This window comes from Neovison vison, chromosome 2, assembly GCF_020171115.1.
Source record: "Neovison vison isolate M4711 chromosome 2, ASM_NN_V1, whole genome shotgun sequence".
Classification (NCBI taxonomy): Eukaryota; Metazoa; Chordata; class Mammalia; order Carnivora; family Mustelidae; genus Neogale; species Neogale vison.
Window position 1 is genome coordinate 150,516,230 of NC_058092.1, and position 27,587 is coordinate 150,543,816.

General features: G+C 47.1%; 1 protein-coding gene and 1 long non-coding RNA gene across 2 annotated transcripts in view; both read right to left on the bottom strand.

The window, feature by feature from the left end:
- Positions 1–5,563, bottom strand: part of LOC122900557 — a 32,602-nt gene extending 27,039 nt beyond the window's left edge. The window contains exons 1-2 of the long non-coding RNA XR_006383261.1: positions 5,376–5,563; positions 4,407–4,547 (exon numbers count right to left, since the gene is read on the bottom strand). This is a non-coding gene — a long non-coding RNA (uncharacterized LOC122900557). The remainder of the gene's footprint in view (positions 1–4,406; positions 4,548–5,375) is intronic.
- A 10,003-nt stretch (positions 5,564–15,566) lies between these two features.
- Positions 15,567–19,336, bottom strand: LOC122900558 (zinc finger protein 37A-like). The gene is made up of 5 exons (XM_044239310.1): positions 19,248–19,336; positions 17,057–17,169; positions 16,809–16,935; positions 16,469–16,564; positions 15,567–15,669 (listed from the first exon to the last, which is right to left on the bottom strand). The coding sequence occupies exons 2-5, from the start codon at positions 17,120–17,122 to the stop codon at positions 15,629–15,631; spliced, it is 330 nt and encodes a 109-aa protein (XP_044095245.1). The 5' UTR covers positions 17,123–17,169; positions 19,248–19,336; the 3' UTR covers positions 15,567–15,628.
- Between the last annotated feature and the right edge of the window lie 8,251 nt (positions 19,337–27,587).

The window sequence follows — 27,587 nt, forward strand, 5'->3', positions numbered from 1 at the left end:
GCTAGGGACCTGCCAGAGGCCCGGATCTCCATTTCTGCAGTCCGTTGAGAAGGACCTGTGAGAGGAGGAAGGTAACATTCCTCCGGGAAGCTCCCCACCACCTTTCAATTCATGCCTTCCTAGCAGGAAAAACCACCTTCCCTTCACAAGAGCCAAGCCTCCCGTATGCTGGGTGTCCTCTATCCTCCTGCCACGTTCTTGCAAAACCTCCCTTTTGCCTGACCTCCCCCAATGCCATCCCAAAGAGTCAGCCTCACGGCAGGACCCCAGCAAGCAGCCCTTTCGACCCAAGGATCATACCTCTGTGCTTTAATAAAAATCACCTCCTGCCAGCAAAGCCGTCTCAGACTTCTTTCATGACCTCAGCCTTGAATGCTAACCTCTGTCCTACATCAGTCCTGTCTCTTGTAGGGCTCCTGTGGAAACAACCCCGCAACACGGGCCCATTTCTGTCCCCTCTTCCGACTCCATCCACCTCACCCACTGCACATTCTGTGTCCCCCGAGGACTGGACTCTTCTGGGATTCTTGCACTCAAACCCTCACATGGCCCCTCTTTCAGTCCTCGACGTGGTTGGCGTTGCCCTTCTGAAACTCTCCAGCATCCCAACCTCACTTTCTTTGTCTCGCAGGTTTATCTGGTCCATAGGTTCTCATCACCAACACCCTATAACCGGTTCCTGCTCCTGAGTAGAGGACTCCATTTCTTTCCTTTGTCATCAAGCTCAAACCTTAACTCTCAGATGTTTGTCTCACAACTTTCAAAATTCTTCTTTCCCCTAATGCCTCTCTACCAGCTCCTCTTCTCCCTTTTTCAAGACCGCCCGCCATCCCTTCCTTCCTTCCGTCCCTGCATGATCTTTTTGTTCTTTGTATTCCTTCCTCCCTCCCCCTCTTTCCATTTCTCGTTCTGTTCTGTTAGTCCCCACACAGCGCTTCAGTACTTTTTCACCTAGTGTTCCGGGACTCATTCTGTGCGTACAAGACCCAGGAGCTCACGGCAATATGTTCCCTATTATAAAGGATGAAGGGAGACCCACAAGGGGGAATCTCAAAGGTCTGCTTCTCTGCAAGTCAACGGGAAGCTTCAGGGTCATGAAACCTGGCCTTCCACACTAGAGCTGGACACGGGCTATGCTAAGCATTCCCCACAATCTCCTGTCATCCAAGGCCCTGAGCATACGGGCTGTCCTACCAGAAACCTGAAGAGTTTCATTTCTCGGCTGAAATGAGCCTTGAGTCAAGGCGCCGCCCGAGTGTCTGGAAAAGTCACTGGCTTCAGCACGATTCACGGGTATATAGTCTTTGAAACGGAAACATCAAAAATTTAATCAGCAGTTGATGTGGGGGTGAGGCTACCATGTAGAAAGATCTATCTGAATTCCAAACAGGAATAGGCACCCAACTACAAGTGGCTTGCAGGGGTAGACACAGCAACCATTCCTGAAGGAAGGGGCTGGAACGTGTGCGTTGAGTCAGGAAGGGAGGAACGTGAGGGAGCCATCCTGCCACAGCCCCTCCTGTTCTGGCCATTAGCAGAGGGTTCACACTGCACAGGAACCCGGGCAATGCTGGGGCACAGCACGGAGAGGTCTCACGTGCCTCACCTCACTCCGGGTGTGCTGTGTCCTGGGAAGACAAGCCTTGTATTTGCTGACAGTGTGGAAAAACCTTCAGCCATGTGTCCCTGGTGCCAGGGACATCAGAGCTCGTCCATCCTGGATCACAGCACACCCATCTCCCCAGTGTGGGAGAGACTTTAGTGGGGGCTCTAACCTCGGGAGACATGAGAGAACTCACCCTTCCAAGGAAAGGAGACATGATACACATGGAGGGAACAACCCCAAGGCAGTGCTCAGCTCTCTACACAGTAAGACCACCGGAGACGCACCTCAGGGATGGAACGAAGGTAGGAGACCCTTGCTTCAGAGAGCTCCGTTCTTCTTCACGTCCAGGACCTCACAAGGGGTAGAAGCCATGTGCTGGGATTGCTGCACAAGAGCTCGCAGCAACATGCATCCCTTCGAGGCCATGGGCACCTTCCCAAAGACAGAAACCGGTTGAATGCCATCCTCAGGAGCAAGCATTTAGGCCAGCCACACCCTTAGTCAGCATCCGAGGATCCACACCAGCGGCAACCCCGACAAATGCGGTCAATGTGGAAGAGCTGTTCGATACAGCTCTCACATTTGGAGACACCAGACAGCACAGAGCAGTGAAATCTGTGTCTGTCATGACTGGGGCCCCGCCTGTACCCAGAGCGCCCACCTTGCTCACCGCCACAGAAATCACACAGTACAAACCCCTTGTCTCCCGTCACTGAGGCAGAGCCTTCAGCCAGAAGTGGGACCTTTCCCAACACCAGAGAACTCACACGGGGAGAGGCACTGGCGCTGTATCCTGCTGGGAGAAGCTTCAGGTGGGGCTCAGGCCTGAGGCTCCCGCTACCATCTCAGAGTGTGCTTCACCCCTCACACGGGAGAAAAGGTGCAGGCACCCCTGGGACCCCCTGTATCATCGCTGTGGCTGAATGCCGAGAACATCCCATATGGGAATCCCATTCCTCACGGAGCCAACACAGGAAGGACCTGGGTGGATTCGCACACAAGTAATTCCTCTCAGTCTGATGAGCAAAGGAATGGGCTCAGCTATCCCTTATTCCCTAGCCAGCAATGACAGCCTCACACCAAGGAATCACTGATCCCAACGCAACAAGGGGAAATTCTTCTCACCATAGAATCACTGGACAAATACCTCCCAAGGAATTCCTCCGGGTGACTCTGAGATACAAACTCAGACACTGCAAACACATACAGCAGGGCCCCCTTCTGAGGGATGCGGAATGTGCTATTCCAGTAACCTATAGCTAGAAATCAAGCACATCTGCTCTGATCCAGGAGTACTTCCATAAAGGCCAGTCTCACCAAACAGGTGGGGTCTCACAACCGTGCACACTGTGCCAAGTAAGAACGGGGGACGTTTCCTTTACAACCTCTCACAACTGACACAGGTACTGTCTCTTGCTCGCAAGTGGGGTCACAGGAAGTACCTCTGCCTGGGATCCATGAGAACATCAAGTCGAGGGTGACCTCAGAATCTCAGAACACAAGGCGATCGATGGATGTTCACGAAAACAGAAACCTATCCGTGTAGGTAGATTGAAAGGATGAATGGCCACAAGATTCAACAAACACATGGTTTGTGATCTACCTCTCATGGGTCCTTCTTTCTACTAATATTGTCCTCACAAAGTGCAAAGGATTTACAAATTAATTACACGCTTAGAAATATCTCTATTTACTTCACTTATTGGAGAGCGACAGAGCTAGCAAGAAAGCAAAAACAGTCGGAGTCGAGCAGCAAGGAAGATGGAGAAGGGTGCCCAATACAGGGCTTGATTCCCCCAGGATCCAGGGATCCTGACCTCAGCCAAGGGCAGATGCTTACTCAACTGTGCCACCCGGGGGCTTGCAAAGTAATTTCATCTTATACAAAGGTGTTCTTTGGAAGACCTGTTGGGACCAGGGCAGGAAAACCTCAACAGTTCAGCATCAGGCAGTGAGGGCTTCCTCCCTATCTATGAGAACATGGGAGCCAAGAGCTTTTCTCCACCACCAAGAAAAGCTACGTATCTCTGGGCCTGAGAGGGTGTACGACCACTGCAGACATGGAAATGCTCCCGAATTCAGAAGATTTTAGAACGGGAGGGGATTCTTACACTCCCTTCCATAAAGACCAAGCCTGTCCAGGAATGCCTGCGAGGTTCTTTCAGTTAAGGGACCAATGTTTGGCTATGGCTCAGGTTATGTCAGGGTTATGGGATTGAGCCCTTAGTCAGGCTATGGAAGGCATAGGGAGCCTGCTGAAGGGAGTCTCTCATCCTCTATAACTCCCACTCCACCCAGAAATGAAACAGGAGAGAGAGAGAGAGAGAGAGAGAGAGAACGTGTGCCGAAGTCCACTCAGACATCCATTTGTAAAGATGCCCAGGATTCCTTGCTCTAGATGAATGGCCCAATAAAGCAAGTGTGGGGAGAATGTCGATCATAGAGAGAATGTTTATTTATTAAGTTTTGCTTTATATAAAACAATTGATTTTTTATTAACTCCGTCGTGTGTTTTATAGAGTCAGGCTTCAATAACTCGGGACTCTTCTAAAAGGGGAAACCTGGAGTTCAGAAGTTTTATGTGGGGCAGGGACTTGCCGAACCTTCTCCATATGTGCCAAGAAGTAATTTTCCCCCACAGCCAACTCTACACATTCTGGTTAAGAGTACATCTCCGAGTTAATCGACAAGAAGAGGCTATCTTTTCCTCCGGAAGAAAGACAGAAGCAGGCAAGAAAGACACCCAGGTCAAGGCCTGAACCTCAACCCAGGCGGGAGGTTCAGAACCAAGACTACTTACCACTGCGATGCACGTACACCAGGGAGATGGCAGCGGTCACACTCCTGGACGTGCTGAACTTCCATCTGCACTGAAGAGACGGAGGCCAGACGCTTTGGATGCTGCCCAGCAGGCCACGTCCCCTGAGACTCGAAGCGCCACCTGTAAAAACAAGGACAGCATTCAGTCGAGGTCTCAGGACCCACACGTGGGGAGACACGGAGTCACCCATGACGGAAGCAGGCCCCTCCGTCCCAGCAGGGAGTGCCGGTTCAAGGAGGCCAAAACCACAGGGCCCCACCATCTGTCAAAGTCTTAGCATAGCTGCTGGAAGACTTTCCCCTAATACATGCTTAGAGATTAGGCTGCCAGGAGTTCCATGAGGCTGAAATGGGCCTCTGGCCTTTCCTTGCTAAGACGTGCCTCTCGCGAACCCTGGAACTCAACAAGGAAAAAAAAAACCAACAACGACTACCTTCCCCTTCCCCAACACCCTTCCACTTCAGGGTCGTGGCTACGGCACACTTCACACTGTGCGCATTTTTCCCGAATAAACTCCAACCCTCCAAAATAAAGCAGAGAGCAGAGAGCCAGGCTTGGGCACCCCGGCGACCTGGCTGGCTGCCATGGCTGCCTGGGCCTGCCTGCCTCCCTCCCTCCCTGGCTCCAGTCCTTTCCTATGAGCATCTGCCTGGGCCCTGGGACTCTGGATCTGCCCCAGGTGCCCCGGGCCCGGGGTGCAGGCTGTCAAAAGGCAGTTGAGGGGCCACAGACTCTAGCAGGTGGGCCCTGTGCTCCCCTCAACCCAACCACCGTGGGGACCAACGTGGGCCCAGGTGCCAGATCCAACTGCAGCCCCCCGCCTTCCTGCTCAAACACAGGGGTCACCTCAGAAGCAAGGCACATCGGCCCCAAATAACCTGCCCCTTAGCCCCCACCCCACCGGCCTGAATATCCCCTGGGGACAGAAGCCCCAGAAGACAACACAACCTTCACTCCAGGCGGCGCATTTCGCTCGTCCTCACGTCTTGCACAGGTTGTCTGATGGGTCCAGTAAAACCCGCCTACGTTATGGCCCGCGTGCTGCTGTGATGTGAGGAACCCTTCACTTCCCCAGAGTCTGAACGGTCACCTGACCCATTTCGGAGGGCTGTCCCAGTGACCACGCCCACTTCTCCTGCCAGCCTGGGAGTCTGCCTGCAGAAAAAGAACAAGAAAGAACGAGAGTTGGTGATCATGTGGAGAAAAAGGAACCTTGTGTACTGATGGTGGGGATGAAAACTGGTGCAGCCATTATGGGAAACAATGTGGAGGTTCCTCAAAAAGTTAAAAAGATATTTGCAAATGACAGTACAGACAAAAGGTTGATATCCAGGATCTATAATGAACTCCTCAAACTCAACCCACACGAAACAGACAAACACATCAAAAAATGGGCAGAAGATATGAACAGACACTTCTCTAATCAAGAAATACAAATGGCTATCAGACACATGAAAAAATGCTCATCATCATTAGCCCTCAGGGAGATTCAAATTAAAACCACATTGAGATATCACCTTACACCAGTTAGAATGGCCAAAATTAACAAAACAGGAAACAACATGTGTTGGAGAGGATGTGGAGAAAGGGGAACCCTCTTACACTGTTGGTGGGAATGCAAGTTGGTGCAGCCTCTTTGGAGAACAGTGTGGCGATTCCTCAAGAAATTAAAAATAGAGCTTCCCTACGACCCTGCAATTGCACTCGTGGGTATTTACCCCAAAGATACAGATGTCGTGAAAAGAAGGGCCATCTGTACCCCAATGTTTATAGCAGCAATGGCCACAGTCGCCAAACTATGGAAAGAACCAAGATGCCCTTCAACGGATGAGTGGATAAGGAAGATGTGGTCCATATACACTATGGAGTATTATGCCTCCATCAGAAAGGACGAATATCCAACTTTTGTAGCAACATGGACGGGACTGGAAGAGATTATGCTGAGTGAAATCAGTCAAGCAGAGAGAGTCAATTATCATATGGTTTCACTCATTTGTGGAGCATAACCAATAGCATGGAGGACAAGGGGCGTTAGAGAGTAGTAGGGAATTTGGGTAAATTGGAAGGGGAGGTGAACCATGAGAGACTATGGACTCTGAAAAACAGTCTGAGGGGTTTGAAGTGGCGGGGGGGGTGGGAGGTTGGGGTACCAGGTGGTGGGTATTATAGAGGGCACAGCTTGCATGGAGCACTGGGTGTGGTGAAAAAATAATGAATACTGTTTTTCTGAAAATAAATAAATTGGGAAAAAAAAAAAAAAAAAAAAAAAAAAAAAAAAAGTTAAAAATAGAACTGTCATGTGTTCCAGTAATTCCATTACTGGGTATTTACTCAAAGAAAATGAAAACATTTGAGAAGATACGTTTATATTGCAGCACTATTTACAGTAGGCCAGATATGGAAGAGCCCGTCAATAGATGAGTGGATAAAAAAGAAAGAAGACGTGGCGGTGGGGTGGGAGGTTGGGGTACCAGGTGATGGGTATTATAGAGGGCACGGCTTGCATGGAGCACTGGGTGTGGTGAAAAAATGATGAATAATGTTTTTCTGAAAATAAATAAATTGAAAAAAAATAATCTTAAAAAAAAACAGGAAACAACATGTGTTCAAGAGGATGTGGAGAAAGGGGAACCCTCTTACACTGTTGCTGGGAATGCAAGTTGGTGGCATGTATTTATATCTGATTTCCTCTGAATACACCTGAGTGATTATGAAAGTAATGGTCCTTAGCAAATGGTGTGCTTTTTCAAAATAAAGTTCAAGTTTTCTACAAATCTGTAATTTTGAACAAGAACCTACAGGTTTATAATCCAACAGGTCCATTTAGAAATTAATTCCTTATAGTATTTTCTGAATATAAAGGCTCTCTCACTCATCGAGAGGCACAGTTAATGAATTAAGTAATGATCGAATAGCCACTATATGTTATATAACAAAGTAAGATATGCTCTCTTTGAAGAAATTATAATCCAGAGAATAGCTTCTTCATTCAACATCCATACACTACCAGGAATCAGATTCTATAGTAGATGACATAAATTAAAGGAATGAAGGAACATTTCAAAAGCTGTGGAAAGCTGAGCTTAAATTTGAAAATGTGCTTAAAACCAATGATAATGATATTAACAACAAGAAAAGTTAACAGGAAAACTAACCATTACCATGAGCCAAGCACTGTTCCAGGTACTTTTCCTGCATTAACTCACAAAAATCCCCAAGTATGTTAGGAATGAAATGTAGACTTATATGGCAGGAAAGCGCATCTGTGGGTAATCCTAACAAGAAGGATTAGCACCAGTTCTGTGCCATACAGAAGAAACGTAGCCATATTTAAGGGTAACTGGGGCATCTGGGTGGTTCGGGTGGTTACGTGTCTGACTCCTGGATTTCAGCTCAGATTGTGATCTCAGGGTTGTGAGATCAAGCCCTGTGTAGGGCTCCATGCTTAGCACAGAGGTTTGTTTGTTTTGGGTTTTTTTTTAAAGATTTTATGTATTTATCTGACAGAGAAAGAGAGAGGGAACACAAGCAGGGGAAGAGGGGGGAGAGGCAAGCAGGGGAAGAGCGAGAGGGAGAAGGTGGCTCCCTGATGAGCAGGGAGCCCAACTCAGGGCTCAATCCCAAGACACTGGGTCATGACCTGAGCTGAAGGCAGACGCCCAATGACTGAGTCACCCAGGCAACCCTCAGCAGAGTCTGCTTGAGATACTTTCTTTCCCTCTTCTGCTGGTCCTCCCCCAACTCATGTGTGCTTGCTCTAAATAAATAAATAAAATCTCTTTTTTCAAAGGGTAAAAAAGATTAAGGGTCATTAAATGAGAGAAACATAAATTTGCTATATGATGCATTGGGCAAAATACACTCAAGATATTAACATGATAAATTAGATGCTTCGGCGGGCAAAGTCTAACTGCATTTAGGAATCAGAACAAAGAGGAAAACAGTGTGCCCCAGTGTTCTGGGTAGTATCAGCACAAATTGAGAATATAAAAAGAATTTTTCTAAAGTTTACAGAAATATAACTATAGTGATCTAACATTAATAAGAAAGGAAGACAGAAAAATAAAATGACACAAGGATACAGTTACAAGAGAAGATTCACAGGAGGTAACAAATGAAGTGGGGAAAATTTATGATTTGTAAATGCTGACTGTGATATTACTTCTTCTCACACTGAAGGGATCAGGATATCCTGTATCTTCTGTAGACACACAGGTATAACACTGAATGTCAAGTGGGCAAAAGATGCTAAAAATATAAATATGCAGTTAGCAGAATAAATGAAAACCTCTTATCTTAGCTATAGGAAGGTATTATTTTATTTCAAAGATCCAATTTGACAATTTGTACTTTAACAGGTAAATGTAGTCTGTTGCTATTTATGGTGATTCCTGAAATATATCAAGTCATCTCTCACATTTTACTTGGTACTTTTTACTTGTCACAATTTTACTACCAATTCTATTGTACTTTTCTTCCTCCATTTTGAATTACTTTCTCATCTTTTCCATTTTTTCTCCCTTACAACTTTAGAAGTTATACACATCTGTTTCTCAGCTTTAAGGGGCTATCCATCACATCATACCATGAATATTTAACTTAAAATCTAGACTAATTCAATATCTCACCTCTCCCTTTCTGAAGAACAGAAGCATCAAACTCAATTTGATCACCTCTCACCTCATTTATATAGAGTTAGTGCTTTGTGTATGGTTTTTAGCCTTACATATTTGTATCATAATTGCTTTACACACCCATTTGTTCAGATTCACCTCTGTGTTTTGTCATGACTTATCACTTGCCACTCCTCTCAAGCATTCTTTTGGGTTTCATTTTCTTTTCCTGTAGTCTGTCCATTAGAATTTTACAATGAAATTACACAATTAAAGGTACAGCTGCTATAATTTATTTCATCACCAACGCAAATTTAATGATACTCTGAGACGAACTCTCCTGTAGAATAAAGCTCAGTTAGTGTCCTCTGAGGCCTGTTCTCAACTAGGCCTTGACTAGGTCTTCCAGATCTATCCGGGATGAGCTCGGTTTCGGCAAGAACCCTTTTAAGTCGGTCTAGTGACAGTCCCTTCACCCTTGATATCTGATCAAGTTCCTTAAACCCTGTCCCTGATGTGTTAGTGCCCGATCTGCATTCAGCAAGAATCCCCCTACTGTTGGTGTTTCTCCTAGTAATCTTCTATCCAGTGATTCCCACCCCCACTCTGCCTGTTGGCTGTAAGTCCCTAGCTGTCTTAGCAGTATGTGGAGTTGAGCTCGGTTTTACTGAAACTTCTCACCCCCCATTCCAACAGTTACTGAATAAAATCTGTATCTATCACTGTTAATTAGTGGCTGGCTTTATTTCTCATTGAAGCAGCATGAGCCCAGCTGACTGGTGGAAGAGAAACAGAAGTAAAGAAATAAACCCTCTGTGACACAGGCTTGGATGGGCAGCCAAAAGATGAAAATGGAGCACAGACACTGAGGAAATTCTGACGAGACAGATCCAAGAACTAGGGAACAGTATCCAATACAGCCACACATAAGGAACTGGAGTCCCAGGAAAAAAGTAAGAGTGAAATACATCAAACCACTTATTTAGGAAACCGACAAGACAACAGGAAAAATAACCAGGAAACCCAACCCCCCACACACTAAAAAAAAGCAAAGGTAAATCTGGAAACAACGGAGTTGAACAGCTAAAAACCAAAGATGAAAAGAAAATCTTGACGGCAACAAGAGAAAACAGAATATTAAATACGGAAAAACAGAGATTTAAAAATCAGAGAAGGTACTATGCAACCTAGAAGACAGTGAAGTGAATCAAGTATGAGCAGAAAAGTGTCGATCCAGATTTCCGTACCGACAGAAAACATCTTGCACAAGGAAGACCTGTGGGCAGAAAGAGCTGCTTGCCGCCTTGTGGGGTTTGAAGTAAAATATCACACAGAACGGGAGGAGAAACAGAAGCATATTATTACAAGCCTCTTATAAAATAGCATGACGGCATTTGAAATCAGTCTGTGACAGTCTGAAGGTATCGTATCCGACAGGGCATCCACTTAAGTGGTTAAAATATTCCCATTAAAAAATGAGAGATTTTCACATTAGTTAAAAAAGACCCAACCATGTATTATCTATAGGAAACCCACTCTAAATATAAATAGATTAAAAGTAAGAAGATGGAAAAAGATATACCATATAGACATTACAAGAAAGCGGAAGGGACTATTCACGTTTTTTTCTTTTTTTTGCCTCCAGGGCTTCTGACTATAAACCGTGGGTTCCCATGACTAGCCATCTCACCTCAGACTAGTAATTCACTAGAACACCTCAAAAAAACCCAAAAAACTATTCACTTCTATATTGCTAATTTATTTTCTTTTATTTTTAAAGATTTTATTTATTTATCTGAGAGCAAGAAACAGTGAGAGAGGGAAACAAGCATTGGGATTGGGAGAGAGAGAAGCAGGCTTCCCTCCCAGCAGAGAGCCGGATGCAGAGCTCGACCGGGACCTGGGCCAAAGGCAGACGCTTAACAACTGAGCCACCTGGGCGGCCCCTATATTCCCAATTTATTATAAAGGATTCAATTCTGGAGCATCCAAAGAGAAGAGATATACAGGCAAGGGCTGGGGATGTGTGTGGTATGTGGAACTCCCACACCCTCTCCGGTGCACACCTCTCGAAGCTTCCTGAACTGCGGCTTAGAGGCTCCTAGAGAGGTTTCATAACCTAGGCTTGAGTGATTAAGTCACTGGCCACTGGTGATGGACACCCCCACACACACACCTGAAGTGATCTAGCGGCCCCCAGCCACCAGTTACTTCAGTATACAAAAGACACTCTTTTCATGCCAGAGATTCCAAGGGTTTTAGGAACTATGTGCCAGGAACCATGGGCAAAGAGCCAAAACCTTTTTTTTTTCCCCCTTTGGTTATATTATAGTCTCTCTCACTACTAAAACCTGCAATGGACCCCCATGTTTTTTTAAGGACATTCAAATTTTGCAGCATGGCCTAGAACTTCAAGATCAAGTTTATGCTGGTGTCTCCAACTTTATTTCATGCCATTGCTCACTGTGCTTGTCGTGATAGAAACACACTAGCCATCTTGCTATTGACTGAATGAGTCCAGGGTACTCCTGACCAGGACGTTCCTGCCTCTCTCAGCAATGCTCTTCTCACAGATCTTTGCTGTCAAGACTTTTCATATAATTTAGGTCCTTTCCAGATACAATCTTGAAGAGACTACCCCTGGCCACTTGGCTGAAACAGTCTACTTATCCCCAATACCCTCTATCACTATCATCTCATCTTCTGGTCTTTAAAACCCTTCAAGCATTTAGCATGACCTGAAAGTATAGGATTAATTTATTTGCATCCTTTCTTCCTCTGTGGTCCTTATCTCTATACCTCCCTCCTGAATGTAAGCCCAGCAAAGGGAGAGTCCTTGACTTTCTTGTTCATTGATGTATATCCTGAGCATTTGGAAGGGCATTAGTTAAATGTTGGTTAAAAGTATAAATTTCCCAGGGGTGCCTGGGTGTCTCAGTGGGTTAAAGCCTCTGTCTTCGGCTCAGGTCATGATCCCAGAGTCCTGCGATCCAACCTGCATCGGGCTCTCTGCTCAGCAAGGAGCCTGTTTCCTCCTCTCTCTCTGCCTGCCTCTCTGCCTACTTGTGATCTCTATCTGTCAAATAAATAAAATCTTTAAAAAAAAGTATAAACTTCCCAGATGCCTATTTTAGCAAGGCCCTGTGTATTTATATCTTGCCTCATCTGATGCTCACAAATACTGTGACAAAGGTCTTATTATCCAAATTTACAATGAAGCAACAAAGGCCCATAGAGATTAAGTGACTCATCTAAGCCAGTAAGTGGCTTAGCTAGGATTTGTGGACTAGCAGTAGTAATATTAAAGTAGGCTTCAGAATAAAAAAGTTCTACCAGAAATAGAGACCTCATCATAAAGGGGTCAAGGGCTCAAGAGGACATAAAGATCCGAGTATGTATACACTTAGTAATTCTTAAAATTGATAACGTGAAAACCAATAGAACTGAAAGGAGAAGTAAACACAAAATTATAGCTACAGAGTTCAATGCTGCTTCTCACTGTGTCACTGACAAAGCTCTTAGGAATTTTATTCCCAAACCCATTTTTCCGTTAGCCCTGTGATTTTCAGTACACTATTTTATATGGAGCAGTGGTTCTTTTTTAGGAAAACACACATCACGTTATGAAAGAAGTCACTGTATTTGTATACCTTCTCTCCTCTCCGTTTGTTTTTAGCTTCCTCTTATCTATATAGATACATACCCTTTCCCTGTTGCCTAGATTTGCAACTCGTACAATCTGTCACCTAGCTCCCACATTGGTTTTATTTTTTAAAAAGATTTTGTTTATTTATTTGGCAGGCAGAGAGAGAGATGGAGGAAGCAGGCTCCCTGCTGAGCAGAGAGCCCGATGCGGGGCTCGATCCCAGGACCCTGGGATCATGACCCGAGCCAAAGGCAGAGGCTTTAACCCACTGAGCCACCCAAGCGCCCCACCCCACATTTGTTTTAAAGTCAGTTCTTTGTGGTGGGGGGTGTCAGGGTGGCACGGTTGACTGACTGTCTGACTCTTGGATTCAGCTCTGGTCGTGATCTCGGGGTTGGGGGTAGAGTCCCTCGTCGGGCTCCATGATCAACACAGAGTCTGCTTGTTTCTCTCTCTCTCTCCCTACCGTGTTCACGCTCTCTCTTTCTCAAAAAGGTGAGACTTTAAGGAAAAAAAACCTAAAAAACAAAATAAAATTAGTTCTTCAGTTAAAGTCAGAGTCTACTACCAGCTTTTTTACCATGCTTCTTTATGTCACCCCCTGGTTACCTGATACTCATTCTCTAACAGAGGCTTCTAGGAACAAAGATCCTACAGTTCTTGTCCCTTCAGAAAAGACTTGCTGTCTTTGTTGGAGAGTATCTTCTTTTTTTCTTTTTTTAAGATTTTATTTATTAATTTGACAGAGAGAAATCACAAGTAGATGGAGAGGCAGGCAGAGAGAGAGAGAGGGAAGCGGGCTCCCCGCTGAGCAGAGAGCCCGATGCGGGACTCGATCCCAGGACCCTGAGATCATGACGCGAGCCGAAGGCAGCGGCTTAACCCACTGAACCACCCAGGCACCCCTGAAGAGTATCTTCTTAACTGGCTGTAATACTCTCAATGTGACACCTTGAGGATTTTGTAGAAACTGCTCTTGCTGACTCTGAGCTACAGATTTTACTATGGAAAAGTCTGAGGCTATTTGGACTTTCTCTTATATTGCCCAGTTGTCAAAATAACTGTTTTTGAAATCTAGTCCCTATATCAGAATATATCCTAATGTGGCTAAGGACTGGCTCTTTTACACAGATTCAACCACAAATCTCTCCCCCCACAAAAAGTATTCTTGAAATATTTTAAACATTTGTTCTATTTCTTTTCCTTTCTATTTTGGGGAAGGGATTCTATGTATGGTATGTATGAGAACTCTCTTTTTAATGTAATCTTCTAATTTTATTTCATTTTCTTCTTGCTTACATCTATCCTTTCTTTCTGAACAAACTTTTTAAAAAGATTTTATTTATTCATTTGAGAGAGAGAGGCACAGCGAGAGAGGGAACACAAGCAGGGGGAGTGGGAGAGGGAGAAGCAGGCCTCCCGCCAAGCAGGGAGCCCAATGAGGGGCTCGATCCCAGGACCCTGGTATCATGACCTGAGCCGAAGGCAGACACTTAATGACTGAGCCACCCGGGCGGGCCCTGAACAGATTTTGGCCAGTATGTATTCATCCTTGGGGTTCTTCCAATTTGCTTTCTTTACTGTAATTTTATTTTCTGTTCTCTTTTCTCAGTTTGACACCCTGCCATGTGTTTGCTATTCCCTTATTAATATCCTTCTTAAATACCTGTACCACAGAGATAATTAATTCAATTAGTTCACCCTTTGGAAACTCAGGATTTAATTTTTGGTCACATAATTTACCTACTTTATGACTACTTGGATCAGATGACAATTCTTTCACCAACTAGCTTTCTTCCCAATACTTTTCACCCCTTTTTTCTTATAATCATTTTGCATGCGTCTGTGCTGGTTCCTTTTCCATTACTTGGGCTAAAAGGATGTGAGCTCTTCAAGGAAGACCACACTGCAAAAGGTTTACTTGGGAGACGGAACAGAGTCATCCCTTAGGCTAGAGGGGTAACTCATTGTGAACAAGCGCTCTGCACATGTGTTGGTCTCAGTTTACAGATCAACCAGGATGTGCCTTCCTTCCTCGTTGGAGTCGCCTCCACAACAGCTTCCTCTCTTGGTCATCACAGAGTCAATCACTGACTGCACCTCCAAACTGAGGAAAACCAAGTGTTGGGCTCATTTCACAGAAACAAGCCCAGAGGCCCAACTGGGCCCATGGAGGCTCCGACTCCCCCAGCATCTGCCTAGACCAACTGTCTGATGCAATCCAGGAAAGAAAGGTAGTTAAAACTCTACAGAACAGTTTCAGCTGAGAGACAGGAACAAGACAAAAGATAACATCCTTTTCCCTTCCACCTTTCTCACCAGCTGCTCTGGCACACAGTGGTTCACACTGGGACTCGGAACATATCCTGCTAGTCTGAGCAATCAGATGTGCTAATTACAAAGCTACAGTCAACGACGTAATCACCCCCCTGAGCCTTCCCCTCCTCCTAACCAGCCTCACCGTCCCCCATGCTTCCCTCACTTTTGTAGAAGGTCTGCAAATCCCGATCAACCGTTGTCAACTAAGTTTTTGCATCAAATTCTCTGTCAGAGGAGTACCCGCTAAGATGGCATGTAAGATTCTTTCTGTACATCTAGTTGTCTATGAGGTGGTTTTCCCTCATGCACAGTCTCTCTTGCACCAGCATGGAAACAGAGGGCTACTGAAAAGTGGGGTTTGTGCTTCTACACTTCAGTACTTCTCCTTTGCAGAACGAAACGGTCTCCAAGGGAGCTCAACTATCTAGTTCATGGCACCGTTGTTCACGGAAGTTTCAGGTGCGGATGTGTCTGTTCATGAAAAGCGCACTGCCAGACCCCGTGCGCATCAGAAATGCTTTTGTTTTCTACCCACCTGCTAACATGCACACGCTCCTTGATCCGTCATCAGCTCTGCTGCAGGTACACCTGTACTGATTTGGGATTTCAGATATCCACTAGTGTCATAGAACGAAGCTCGTCTTGCTCACTTCCCTTAGTGCTTCTGGAGGATTTGCAGACAAAGGCAGAAAACGCTGACTTTATACATTCTTCTTCAAGAAGTTCGTTTTGTCTTCGAAAACCATCTTAACTCAGCTACAGGACCCCATATTCTCTGTTTCCACCTTATCTCCAGACTGTTCCTTCTCTCTTCTTCGGGGAGTCCTCTCATTTTCATGACTTCTAAACATTAGTGTCCCAGGGGACAGCTTTCAGACCTCTCAAATTTGTTCATTCTTACTTCTGATCCCTTAGCTTCAAGTACTAATTTTAAAAACTTTAAATACTATCATAAGTTGATCATTTCCAAGTCAGTATCTCCAACCTGGGGTCTTCCCTGTATCACCTCTGCTCATACAACCAAATGCTTATTCCCATGTAAACCTGTGCATTTTATAATCATTTCATTCAAGCTGAGATCACCCAAATGCCTTCCTGAATGGCTTCCTTTTCTCAAGTATTACATTTCATTATTTCAATTTATAACTTCCTTGACTTTTGTTGACATACTATGTATACAGTATGTGTATGTGTGTATGTATTATGTATATTATGACATATTATGTGTATAGTATGTATATGTGTGTTTATTTCTTTTCTTTCCCTCTCAGAATGTAAGCTCCATGAGGTCAGAAACAAATTCAGTTTGATCATGTGTTTCAGTACCTGAAACTTGAGTGAGGCACAGCAGGTACTCAGTATTTGTTAAATGTGAAAACGAACATATAAGCAAGTACCTGAGAATAAAAAAAAATTCATACCCTGTCACCTAGTGTCCATCTGTTTCATACAGACTAACTCACCTGGGTAGCTCTGACGTGGGGACTCTTCCTCTAGCATCCATGGCTGCTCTCCTTGCTCCAACTTCAGGATCACGTCTGGTTTAGGGATGCAACACCCTGTAATTGGGAAATGACATGGGAATTCAGCGAGCCTCATGGGATTCAGGGCCCTTGAAGAAGACAGAAGACGAAGCTTCAGGGACCAATTGCAACAGTTCATTCTTTACAGTGATTCAACAATCCTTCTGCTTAATACTTGATATCTCAAACCTAAATATCATTAAACTCAACAAAGCTTCTACAGGTGTCAAACCAAGAATGAAAGTGCATACTAGGAGTCTACATGGGAAACAATCCTTACCCACTGAGACAAGGTGGCTATAGTTCTCCAGCATCACCTCCCTGTACAGGGTCCTCTGAGCAGGGTCCAGGTGCTGCCACTCCTCCTGGGTAAAGCCCACAGTCACATCCGCAAATGATAAGGATCCCTGAAACAGCACATTTGTGTCCAAATTTAAGGAATCACAACGGGAAGACGTGGAAAAGCTGTCAAAGAACTGTTACGGAGTTCACTATTCACAATTAGAAAATGTGTTCTGGCGTGCCTACCTTTGGACTTGGTTGGAGGAGAAAGCATGGCAGACATTCCTCACCAGTGTGATACGTTACCGGCATCCCATCATGTGCCTACATGCCATAAGGAACTCTCCTACCTTGAGAATCTGAAAACCAATAAAACCATGTCACTGTTCTCAAGGAGCATATACTCTGACAGACACAAGCATGAAGCATCCGACTACCATGTAGCATGAAATCCTACTACAGTAAAACAGGTGCAAAGTAGAGTGAGATTACAGAGGGGAGAAAAGTTCTATTCCTGCTATTCGGGTGGGTTTCACTGATAACATAGTATCATTCAAGAACCTGGGCCAAGAGCATAACCATGCACACTTCTAAAATATGGAGTTAAGGGGCACCAGTGGGTTAAGTGTTTGCCTTTGGCTCCGGTCATGATTTCAGCGTCCTGGGATCGAGCCCCATGTCAGGCTCCCTGCTCAGTGGGGAGTCTGCTTCTCCCTCTCCCCCCTGTGTGTGTGTGTTCTCTCTCTCTGTCAAAGGAATAAAAATCTTTTTAAAATGTAGTTAAAGGAGTAAGTGAACACACAGGAAAGGACTGCTGGGACTATGTTCACATAAAGAGCTACAGTCGTCTTCAGGGAAAATGCTATTTAATAATTCTGAACATAACTCCTGTAGGACAGGGTGCCCAAAATGTTTGGTTACTGTTACATCTAGGAAACCCTTTTCTTTCTTTCTTTCTTTCTTTCTTTCTTTCTTTCTTTCTTTCTTTTTCTCTCTTTCTTTCTTTTTTTAAGGAAACCCTTTTTTATAAACAGTAAACTTACAATGTCAATTTATATATTAAATTGCATTATTGTTATTTTTCCTAAATCACTTTTTTTTCAAATGAATATATATGGCATTTAACATTGTATAACTCTGATAGGCTTATATACTGTAACGATTGCCACTGTAGCTGTATTTATCGTATTACGTAATTACAACACATTAGTGTGTATATCCATTTCACTGTATACTAGATTTCTTCATTCTTCTTTTTATGGATTACAATAAATCTAGGGAGATACCCAAGTATTTTCTTCCCATAACTGAATTGACTGTCTTATACAGTTCATAGGTTTTATACCACCCATTTATAAAATGACCACTGTGGAAAATATAGCAAGAAGAAACAGAGACATATCATTCCCAGGTTATCAAAACAAACAGCTGATCAATGTTCATGTCATACACTAAAAATTGGTTAATAGGAAAAACAAGACTATTTTCCAGAAATGTATAAGGTATTATTGAGAAAAAAAAAACAAACAAACAAAAGAAAAAAAAACAAAGAATACCTAAGTAAATGAATATACTATATTCATGGCTTAGACAATTGAATATTACAAAAATTTATCATTTCTCCACAAATTGGCCTATAAATTCAAGACAATCAGAATTAAAATCTTAGCAGATATTTTTGTGGAAACTGATACGTTTATTCTCAGACTTACATAGAATCTTGAATGGCCAAGAATAACCAAAACTACCTTGGAAAACAGAATGGATAAACTCACACTAATTATGGTAGGCAGAATCTAAGATGACGACCTCCAATGGATCCAACAACGTGACATAAACTCCTCTTAAATGGAAGAGACTTAAGTCCCTGTCATTGTGATACATTCTATGGCAAAACAGATTTTGCAAGTATAAATGAGATCCTTTAATCAGTTGACTTTGGTCTAAAAGGAAGACTTACTTGGGTGGGCCTGACCTAATCATGTGAGTCTTTTATTTATCTTTAATATTTTATTTATTTTTTGAGAGAGAGAGAGAATGAGAGAGTGAGACAGAGAGAGCATGAGCACACGAGCAGGGTGAGGGGCAGAGGGAGAAGCAGGCTCCCTGCTGTGCAAGGAGCCCAACATGGGGCTTGATCTCAGGACCCTGGGATCATCACCTGAGCCAAAGGCAGGGGCTTTAACCCACTGAGCCACCCAGGAGCTCCTCGATTTTTTTGTTTTAAAAATATGAATCCTTTCATATTTTAGAACACTCATTTTAAAACAAAGTGGAAATAAACAAACATAAAGCTCACCTGGGATGTGTTCATTTTCTGCTCTTAGTGGAGGAGAGAGAGCTCAGGACGAAGGAAGGAGGAAGTTAGAAGAGACTTGGCCTGCCTTGCAGTTCCTGGATTTACCTGCCTACACAGCTCCACATACAAGATACTTACGTGTCCATGTGTGGCTCCGAAAGATGGTGAGCTTACACAGGATACTTGTCACTGAGTGAATGTAAACATTTGTTTCTTCTTGACCGATTGCCAATTTAGGTTCTGTGACACAGAAAAATTAAACACATGAGAAGATGAGTTTCACATTTAACAGTAACCTAAAGGAGGAAACACTACGGCTTTTTCAGAACTGAGGTGGGAAAAATTAAAAATTAAAAATCTCAAGCCACGTTGTTAATCTGTTTTCCTGTGAACACTATTAATCCCCTGAGGTCAGAAAATCCAAGAAACCTCTGGAAAAAAGAGATGGGGGTGTTGAAGGCAAGATAAAACATAAATGTTTAATGTTTGTTTCTTACAACTTTCCAAAGGTCTTTAAATAAGAAACTATCTTTGACTTCATTAAACTATCTTTGACTTAACCCACTGAGCCACCAAGAACTCCTGGAGAGACTTTGTGAAACAATCTCATATAAATGCAGGAGTTTTCCAGAGTAACAGAGAGTAAAATGAACATTTCAGTCTCCTAGGTGCCCTCAGGAGTCTCCTTTTTGGAATGTCCAAAAATGCAGGTAGTTAACGTACCGCGCAGTATTGCATTCTACAGTACAACTCGGGGACTCATCACTTCTCTCCAACCACTCAGAGCTGACCACAACAAGTGTCTTATGCCCATCATCCATTGACCCCTCCCCGACCCACTTCCCTCCATGACCCGGCAGCGTGCAGGATGCCTTCACCCTCAGAGTTCTGTCATGAGCCATCGCCACGGTGACCTGATGACACGCATCCAACGTTCCATTTCAACTGTCACTCTGTGATCCAAGCCCCTGGCGGTTGGATGAACAGGACTAACAGTCCCGACGATGGGGAATCTCAGCTGCTGTTGTACGGGTATGTGCCTATCGATTTTCTCAGTTCTCTTCTCTGGAGCTGGCTGCCTCCCTCATACAGAGACCGGCTTCTTCTCTTTGGCTTTTCCTCTCCACCCTCTGATCCACCACCCGCCCCCGGTTTGATGCCCGTGTTTGTTCGTTTGGGTGGTTTCACTGGGATTTCGTGGGAAAGCTGCCTTCCTTAAAGCGCTTCGACGTTCAGAAAACCGTACTCTTTCTAAATGCCCATTTCGGACACAGTCCTACAGGGACAACACACAGGTCACACGCCACACTGCTGTCCCTGGGTCAGGAGAACCTTGGGGCGACCCAGGCACCACACTTGAGGGGAACGAATTGCTGGTCTCCTCTTCCCGATCGACATGACAAAATCGGAGAGGAAAGGTCAGCGGTCGAAATGCAGCTGTTTTTAGAAGGAGAGACACTGGAGAATAGCGCGGTGTTCTCATGGGTTGATGTGCAGGGTTTCCCGGGCCGTCTGCCTGATCCCTCGGAGTGCACGGGAATGGGCTGTGCCACCGGGTGGGTGGACGGAACACACGGCAGCTGCACGGTGGACTGTCTGCTGCTCTCAAAGGTACTGCTGGGCTGGGTTCTCCAGGCCCGGCCTAGGGAGCGAGACAGGAGACTGTCCGCTAAACCGACAGTCTCCAGAGGGGATCAAGAGACCTGAGAGTAGACGGTAGACTGGCGAAGAATGAGAGAGCAGGGAGGGACTCAGTCCAGCCAGGGTAGCCTCACGTCCATCCAGGCTCCCCAGAGCAGTCCGCAAAGCAAGGGGCCCCTCAGCATCATCCGTCTCCTTCCTGAAACCAACCCCCCCACATGGCCACCTTCATGTCCGTTCCTACCATCGACTGCTCCTCGGGACTCGCGAGCTCAAGGCAAGCGAGTTCTCGGCGGCGTCGTATGTGACCGTTGGGAGTCTGAATCAGTTTGGGAGCCAAGCAGAACCCCAGGAGCCTGGACTGCAACTGGCCTTCAGGACGGCCTTGGGCGACTGGGCTGACCTTGCAGAGAAGTGAGGGAACGTGGCTCATGCTACCCGTTCCTGGTCCTTCAGTAGGGCCCTATTCGGCAGAAACCGCCACCTAGTTGATGTCGGGGCCCCAAACACAGAGGTGAGTGAGGACTGAGGCTGGTCTCGTGGCCCTCGCTCTCCCCTAGAGACACACTGGCACAGAGGGATTTCAGATTGTGAGGGCAGCTCTTAGTTCAGGGCTTCAGGACCTTTTATCAGGGGCCGTGGGTTGGTGTCAGGGGCTCGGGGATCTCCGGCCACAGGGAAACGATGACTTTCCTGTCCCAGATCCATCCTTCATCAGGATGGCAACTCCACTGTCCTCCACTGTGGCTTCACCCACAGCCAGCCGTCTAGCTGAGTCCCTAGGCGGTCCCTTCCTCAACACCTGCCGAGCGGATGGGATGCATCCCGTCCTCCCCTAGGTCCCACGCACTCCTTGGACTCAATCACTTGGGACACCGTGGCGGCACACTCACGTCTAGGCCGGAGGGCAGGGAAACGGGGCACAGAGTGTTCTGGGGAACACTCTCGGGTAGGTGTGGCTGCTCAATGGATGTGACCCAGGCCATCACGCGTGCTCACGGCGCTCTGTTGTGTTTCTGTCCTGTCTCTGCTCCATACAAGCCGTTGCCCAGAGAACCTGTGGGTGTGGGAGGGGGCGGAATTCAGAGCACAGCACACGGTGACCCCTTCCTAAGTCCCACCTGGCGGGAGGAATGCCTGCTGGGCAGCTGGCAAGTAGGGGCAGGAGACAGATGGACTAGAAGGGAAGGATGTCCAATCCCCCTACGGGCTTCTGACGACAAGGTGCCGACACTGCTCTCTTTTTCTGTGCATCTCCCAGAAATCTGTGGGGAGTGTCTTTCTGAAGATGTGGAGCCGCCCCCAACCACTCCAACCCCTCCACCACCACGACGACGACGACGACGCCGCCGCAAGAAGAGAGTCCGATTCAACTTGCACGATGATGTCTACATCATCGAGGACACCGAGGAAAGTAGGTACCTTGGGGATTGACTCATTACGTTGATTGGAGACGCATTCTTTTGTTCAGTAGCACAGACATAATCAAAGCTTTTAAAACTGCTGAGACACATTTTCCTCTGATTTCACTGGTAGCCATTTCTCTCTATGGCGTCCGTCCGTCCCCTTTTAAGTCCACAAGTCACGATGAGATCCTCATTCAAACTGGATTTAAGGGGCACAGGAAAAAAGTGTCTACTAGCTGAAGGGATGGATCTTAGGTCTTTCTGGAACACACAGGTCCCTACGGGTCTCCCCAGGAAACATGGTTCTTAGATGTGTAGGAAGGAAGAGACTATGTTTTCCGCCAGGAATGCTGAACAGAAAAATGGACCAGAATAGGACAGGAGGTTTCAGGATGTCCCCCCTCCACTTCCGCCCATTAGCCACATCTTACATGGGTGTGCTACGTACCTTCAAAGGAACAAAACGACCTCACCACATTTGGGGAACTCAAGTACCCAGTCCATTCCACGTGGTTACCGTTCTACACATGCGGCCAATGCACTGGGGGACGTCTTCTCATTCTAGAAACAGACAGAAATCTGCGGACTAAAGTCTCACACAGCTGGGTTCCCAATAGCCCCAGACAGGCACTGCCCCCAAATCCATCATGGGAGGAAAGAACACATTCCATGGCATCCATACACATCATGGAGTGCAATTCAAGCGTAAGAAGAAACAAAGGTTTCCAGTATTTTACGAAACAGATGGACCCTGGAAACCTAACACGCATTTTGAAAGCAAGCACACAAGGAAAGAGGTACACGACATGATCCCAGGCTTTGAGGACACTCGAGTAGGGACATTCGTAGACCCAGAAAGTACAAGGGACGATGCAGGGAGGAAAGGGGGAGGGCCGGGCATGTCATGGGTACAGAGGTGCCATGAGATAGGATGGCAACGTTTTCCCCGTAGATGGCAGTGCGGTCTACAAAGCATCACGGATGTCAGCAGTGTCACTGAACGGACACGTACTAACAAATACAACCATCCCCAGTACTTAAGATCCCATCACAGAAAAACCCACTACACCAAGGCACGTCAGAGGACTGATAGGGTCACACAGCAGAGGTGCACGGAACAGGCCCCATGACCAGCTGAAGAAGCAGCAAGCTGGCTTCGTTTCACAGAGGGCAGGAGGGCTCAGGGGACTGCGCCCTGAAAACCAGGGTGTCTTGAGTGTTTCCCAGACAGACGCTGATGAGTTCCCACTGATGACATCCCCTCTGTTGGAAAATCAAGGCCCCATTTCCCTTTTCCATCCTGCTCCCCTCCTCTGTGATTCTGTGTACACCACTGTATACTGTGTCCACCACTGTGTCCACCACTGTTGGCCCACTGGCAAGTCAGGCCTTGCTTGGTCACCCTTCACGTCCATTCCCTCTGGCCCCGCATCCACATCCAGCAGACTGAACTCCCCGAGTCATTCCTGAGTAGCGCAGCCAATGTCCTGCCAGCTCCTCTCTGTTCTCCTAGACCCTGTGGCAGGCCAGTCCAAGGACCTTCCTAGGTGCTGGACAGAGGAAGGTCCCCCAACTCTCCCCGACGTAAACTCACCTCTCTTTCTCAGAGACAGAAATGGTGCTTCCTTGATTTCTTCCATCAGTGGAGTTGGATGAACATCTGGCACTTTACCTCCCAGGGGAAGGGGGCAGCAGTCTCCCCTCGTGGAGGAATGCTGGGTCTGGCCTTTTACGCACAGTGGACCCAAAAAGGGTGAGGACACAGGACAGCCTCAGTTACAAACTCCATGGGACCAAACACCTTCTTCAGCAGAGAAAGTTTCTCCTTGAAAGAGAACGTTCTGTCTGGTGATCAGAATGGACTTCGGAGATTGAACGATGCTCCAGCATCATTCAAACGGTCCTCTTGAACTCGGGTGGGGGAACGTGGACTCAACCACGGGACCTCATCCAATTAGCTGCCTGAAGTCCTCCCCAAACCTTAGAGCTGGCCCAACAGCGGACAGGATGCTGGGATCCTCACTGTTTCCTTTTCCCCAATCGCAGGCAGGTAGACGCTGGGAGCAAGGACAGCTGTACGTATTTAAGAGCATGTGGCTCTGGGAGGAAATCTAGAGTACAAAGAAGCCTGCCCCCTGATTCTGGGTTCCAACAAGGAACGGGGTTTGGGGGATACTGACCGAGACTGTCTGGTGAGGCACAGTCACCACGTCGAAGAGGGCCTAGAAGAACTCGTACACAGGGAAGGGGTGATCTGTGTGCACGTGGGATGAAGGCCCTGTGTGTGTGGGTGTGTGTGGGGGACCCAACATCCCTGAAGCAAATCTCCTGCAAAGCAGGCCTACAGCCTATCAGCACACACTCCAAGACTCCTCTGGGTAAGCAACTGCCCACTGGTCAGAACACCTGGGAGTGTTCGGGAAGCCACTGTCTTCAGGGGAAACACACACACACACACACACACACACACACACGGGACAGCTCAAGAACAGTGGAAGGAATCTATCACACTCATCGACGGTGCTGGCTGTTTACGGAAGCTACGATATCCGGGCTCTCCAGTATTGCACATGGGATTTTCTGAAGACAAAGGATGAGTGAAGCAAACTACTAGGCTCCTTTCCCGAGGGTTGAATGCCGCCCGGCAAGCAAGGCTGCTTTGTATGCCATGCAAAATCTTACAGAGACGTGATGCATATAGTCGCAGCAGGTGGGGATCTTGGGCCCAGAGCTGATGTCCAAAGCAGCAGCGTAGGACACCTTAATGGCACGTCAGTCAGGAGAGGTTAGGGGACTCGGTCCTCACACAGAGCCAGGTGAGACTTCCATGTACAGGTCTGGCTACCTGGCTTTGATCAGGGTGCTTTAGCTAGAAAGACAAGAACCCTGTTTGCGTTTCCTCCCTGCTCCTCTCCCGTCCCTTCCTCTCTGCACCGAGGACAAGGCCCGGCAGCAGAGCGGCCCGTACCTCCTACACGCGCACACTCGACTCCTGTCCTCATCCATCCAAACTCCCCGCCTACATCCGGAGAAGCCTCACCAATGTCCTCACAGTGCCTCTGTATCCTCCTAGCTCCCTACGATGACCTGGTGGAAGAGCTACTACCTACTTTGAGGGCCGAGGAGGAAATTCCGTCTCTCCCTCCTCAGGTAAACTCATTGTTCCTCAACTTTTTATTTATTTCAAAGACAGAAAGACAGAGAAGGGGAGAGACAGACAGACAGACAGACAGAGAGCGCACGAGAGCGCAAGCAGGGGGGTAGCAGAGGGAGAGGAAGAAGCAGGCTCCCCTTTCGAGCAGGGTGCCCAATGTGGGCCTCCATCCCAGGACCCTAGGATCAGGTCCTGAGCTGAAGGCAGAAGCTTCAATGTCTGAGCCGCTCGGTCACCTCGATAAAGTCATTTTGTGCTTCTGAGGGACAGCCAGTGTTTGATTTCTCTTTCCATGAACATCTGAGCATGGACATGCCAGAGGGGAGAGACAATGTCCTTGGTGCTGAGAGCCTGCCGTGAGTTTATACCATTAACGGACAGCAGATTGAGACGGGCACTGAGAAAACGTCACCACCGTTGCTTTAGGCAATGGATGGTCGTGAGCATTTTCCACCAGCTCATTCTGTCTATGGGAAATGGCTTTGGAATGAGTTGCTGAAGAAAATGGACGGGGGAGTTTTGACATAACAAGCAGGAGCCGTTTCGGGAGGTCATTTCCTCCTCCTCTGGATCATAGACGCAATGACCGCATCCCATCTAGCTTCCTTACGACACACACCAAGGGCACAGAGATGTCTGCACACGGTGTGCACAGGGTGCTGGGATCCTCACTGGGTTTCCCTTTCTCCAACTGCAGGAGGCGGCGACCGGATACGTCCCGTATGCGTATTCCCCCGTCATTCCCTTTAGGGAGACAGATCTAGCTGAACAAGGTAGGGCTTTCTCTCCTCCTCTGGTCTGGAGAGCTTCTCCCCTTCTGAGTTCCTCCCGGGCACGGAGGCTGGGGCGGACTGAACAAACGGAGTGTCCTGCAGAAAACCAGGACCCTGTGCTACAGTCCCTGCAAACCAGTAGGTCACTCGGGCGGTGTGCTTGGTGCGTCGGAGGGTTGGGGCTCGTTTTCGCGTGGGTCGATGCGACGGGACCGGGCATGTGGGTGTGTGGACTGCGTGCGTTTCACCAGAAGACATCTCCCGCTGAATGGACTTGAGGGCACGGGTCAGAGTTTCAAAACCAAACCTCCTTCATCCCCGCTGCACACACCGCACTAGGACACCGCATTCCTCGCTGACCTCAGCTCCACCTGGAGGGTTGCTCAGGATTCCCTTTCTTCAGACAGGGACGGGGAGAAAGGAAGGGGCCCACATCTGTCCTAGCTCGGGACGTTTCTCAGACAGGGTCAAAACACAAAGGAATCAGAAGCTACTTTAGTCAACCCAAACAGAACCACCAGCCTTACAAAAACGGTCCCGTCTTGAACGCACAGAGGGAAGGCTCACTGGCAAATGGCAATGGCCAGGAAAGCTTCATCATTAGCTCGGGGCCCGATCCGACTTCCTGACAATCTGCTACACGGCCAGGTTAGAGAGTGCCCTTCTCTCGCCTGGCCTCGGCTCGCTCGTGAACTTGCCGGGTCCTTACTGGGGGAGCTGGGTCCCGGGAAACTGGGTCCCGCGGACTCCAAGGACACACCCGCATGCCACGGGAAAGGAAGACTGGGAAGAATCAGCACTTTGTGGATGGGGACTCTGTTGGAAGGGTCAGATGTCAGTACGTAGAAATCCTGGGTCTTTGGTTTTCCTGACCCTGCATGACTCAGGGACAAATAGAAACCTCTAGGGTACTTGTGCTTGCATTGAATGCAACCCTGCCACACAGGGTTCTTCTGCAGAAACACAATCTCCTAGAAGAGGTGAGAGATAGGTGGGAGCGGCCAAGAAACGGTCTTGACAATGACCACGACACAGTCGCTGGTTGGAGGAGCTTGCCCGACAGTACAACGGACCGTGTCTCTTAGTGTTTACCCTCTTTCGGCTTGAAGAGCTCACCCTGATTCCATTCCCTGTAGCTCGAGTTCAGAGTCAGTATTTCTCCCTCCGTTCCTGCTCCTTGCCCCGACCTCTCTCGATGCAGCGGCAGCTTGCTCAGTCCATACCCACACACCCCAACGTCGCCAGACACTCCCGGGCACGCCCACCCCAAGCGAAACTCCCTGAGCTCTTCCTGCCGAGCCCCACCGGTGGACTGACCATTCTCTGGATCTCTCCCTAGCTTTGCTGGATGGACAGGCGGGGGAACATTCAAAAGAAATGACAAAGGAAGACGCCCCGTTTTTCACCAGAGTGGTACGTTGGCCTTTCTTTGGGGGAGACACAAAAGTCTTCTGGCTTTTTAAATCAAGGTTACATAAAAAAAAGTCTCAGCATGCACAATTGA

What these genes read in the sequence shown, in the direction of transcription:
- LOC122900558 (XM_044239310.1), bottom strand. Translation starts at nt 17,122, where the DNA reads ATGCCGGTAACGTATCACACTGGTGAGGAATGTCTGCCATGCTTTCTC. An exon ending in TCCTCCAACCAAGTCCAAAG is followed by an intron (nt 16,936 to 17,056) that starts GTAGGCACGCCA and finishes GTGCTGTTTCAG; the next exon opens with GGATCCTTATCATTTGCGGA. An exon ending in TAGCCACCTTGTCTCAGTGG is followed by an intron (nt 16,565 to 16,808) that starts GTAAGGATTGTT and finishes TCCCAATTACAG; the next exon opens with GGTGTTGCATCCCTAAACCA.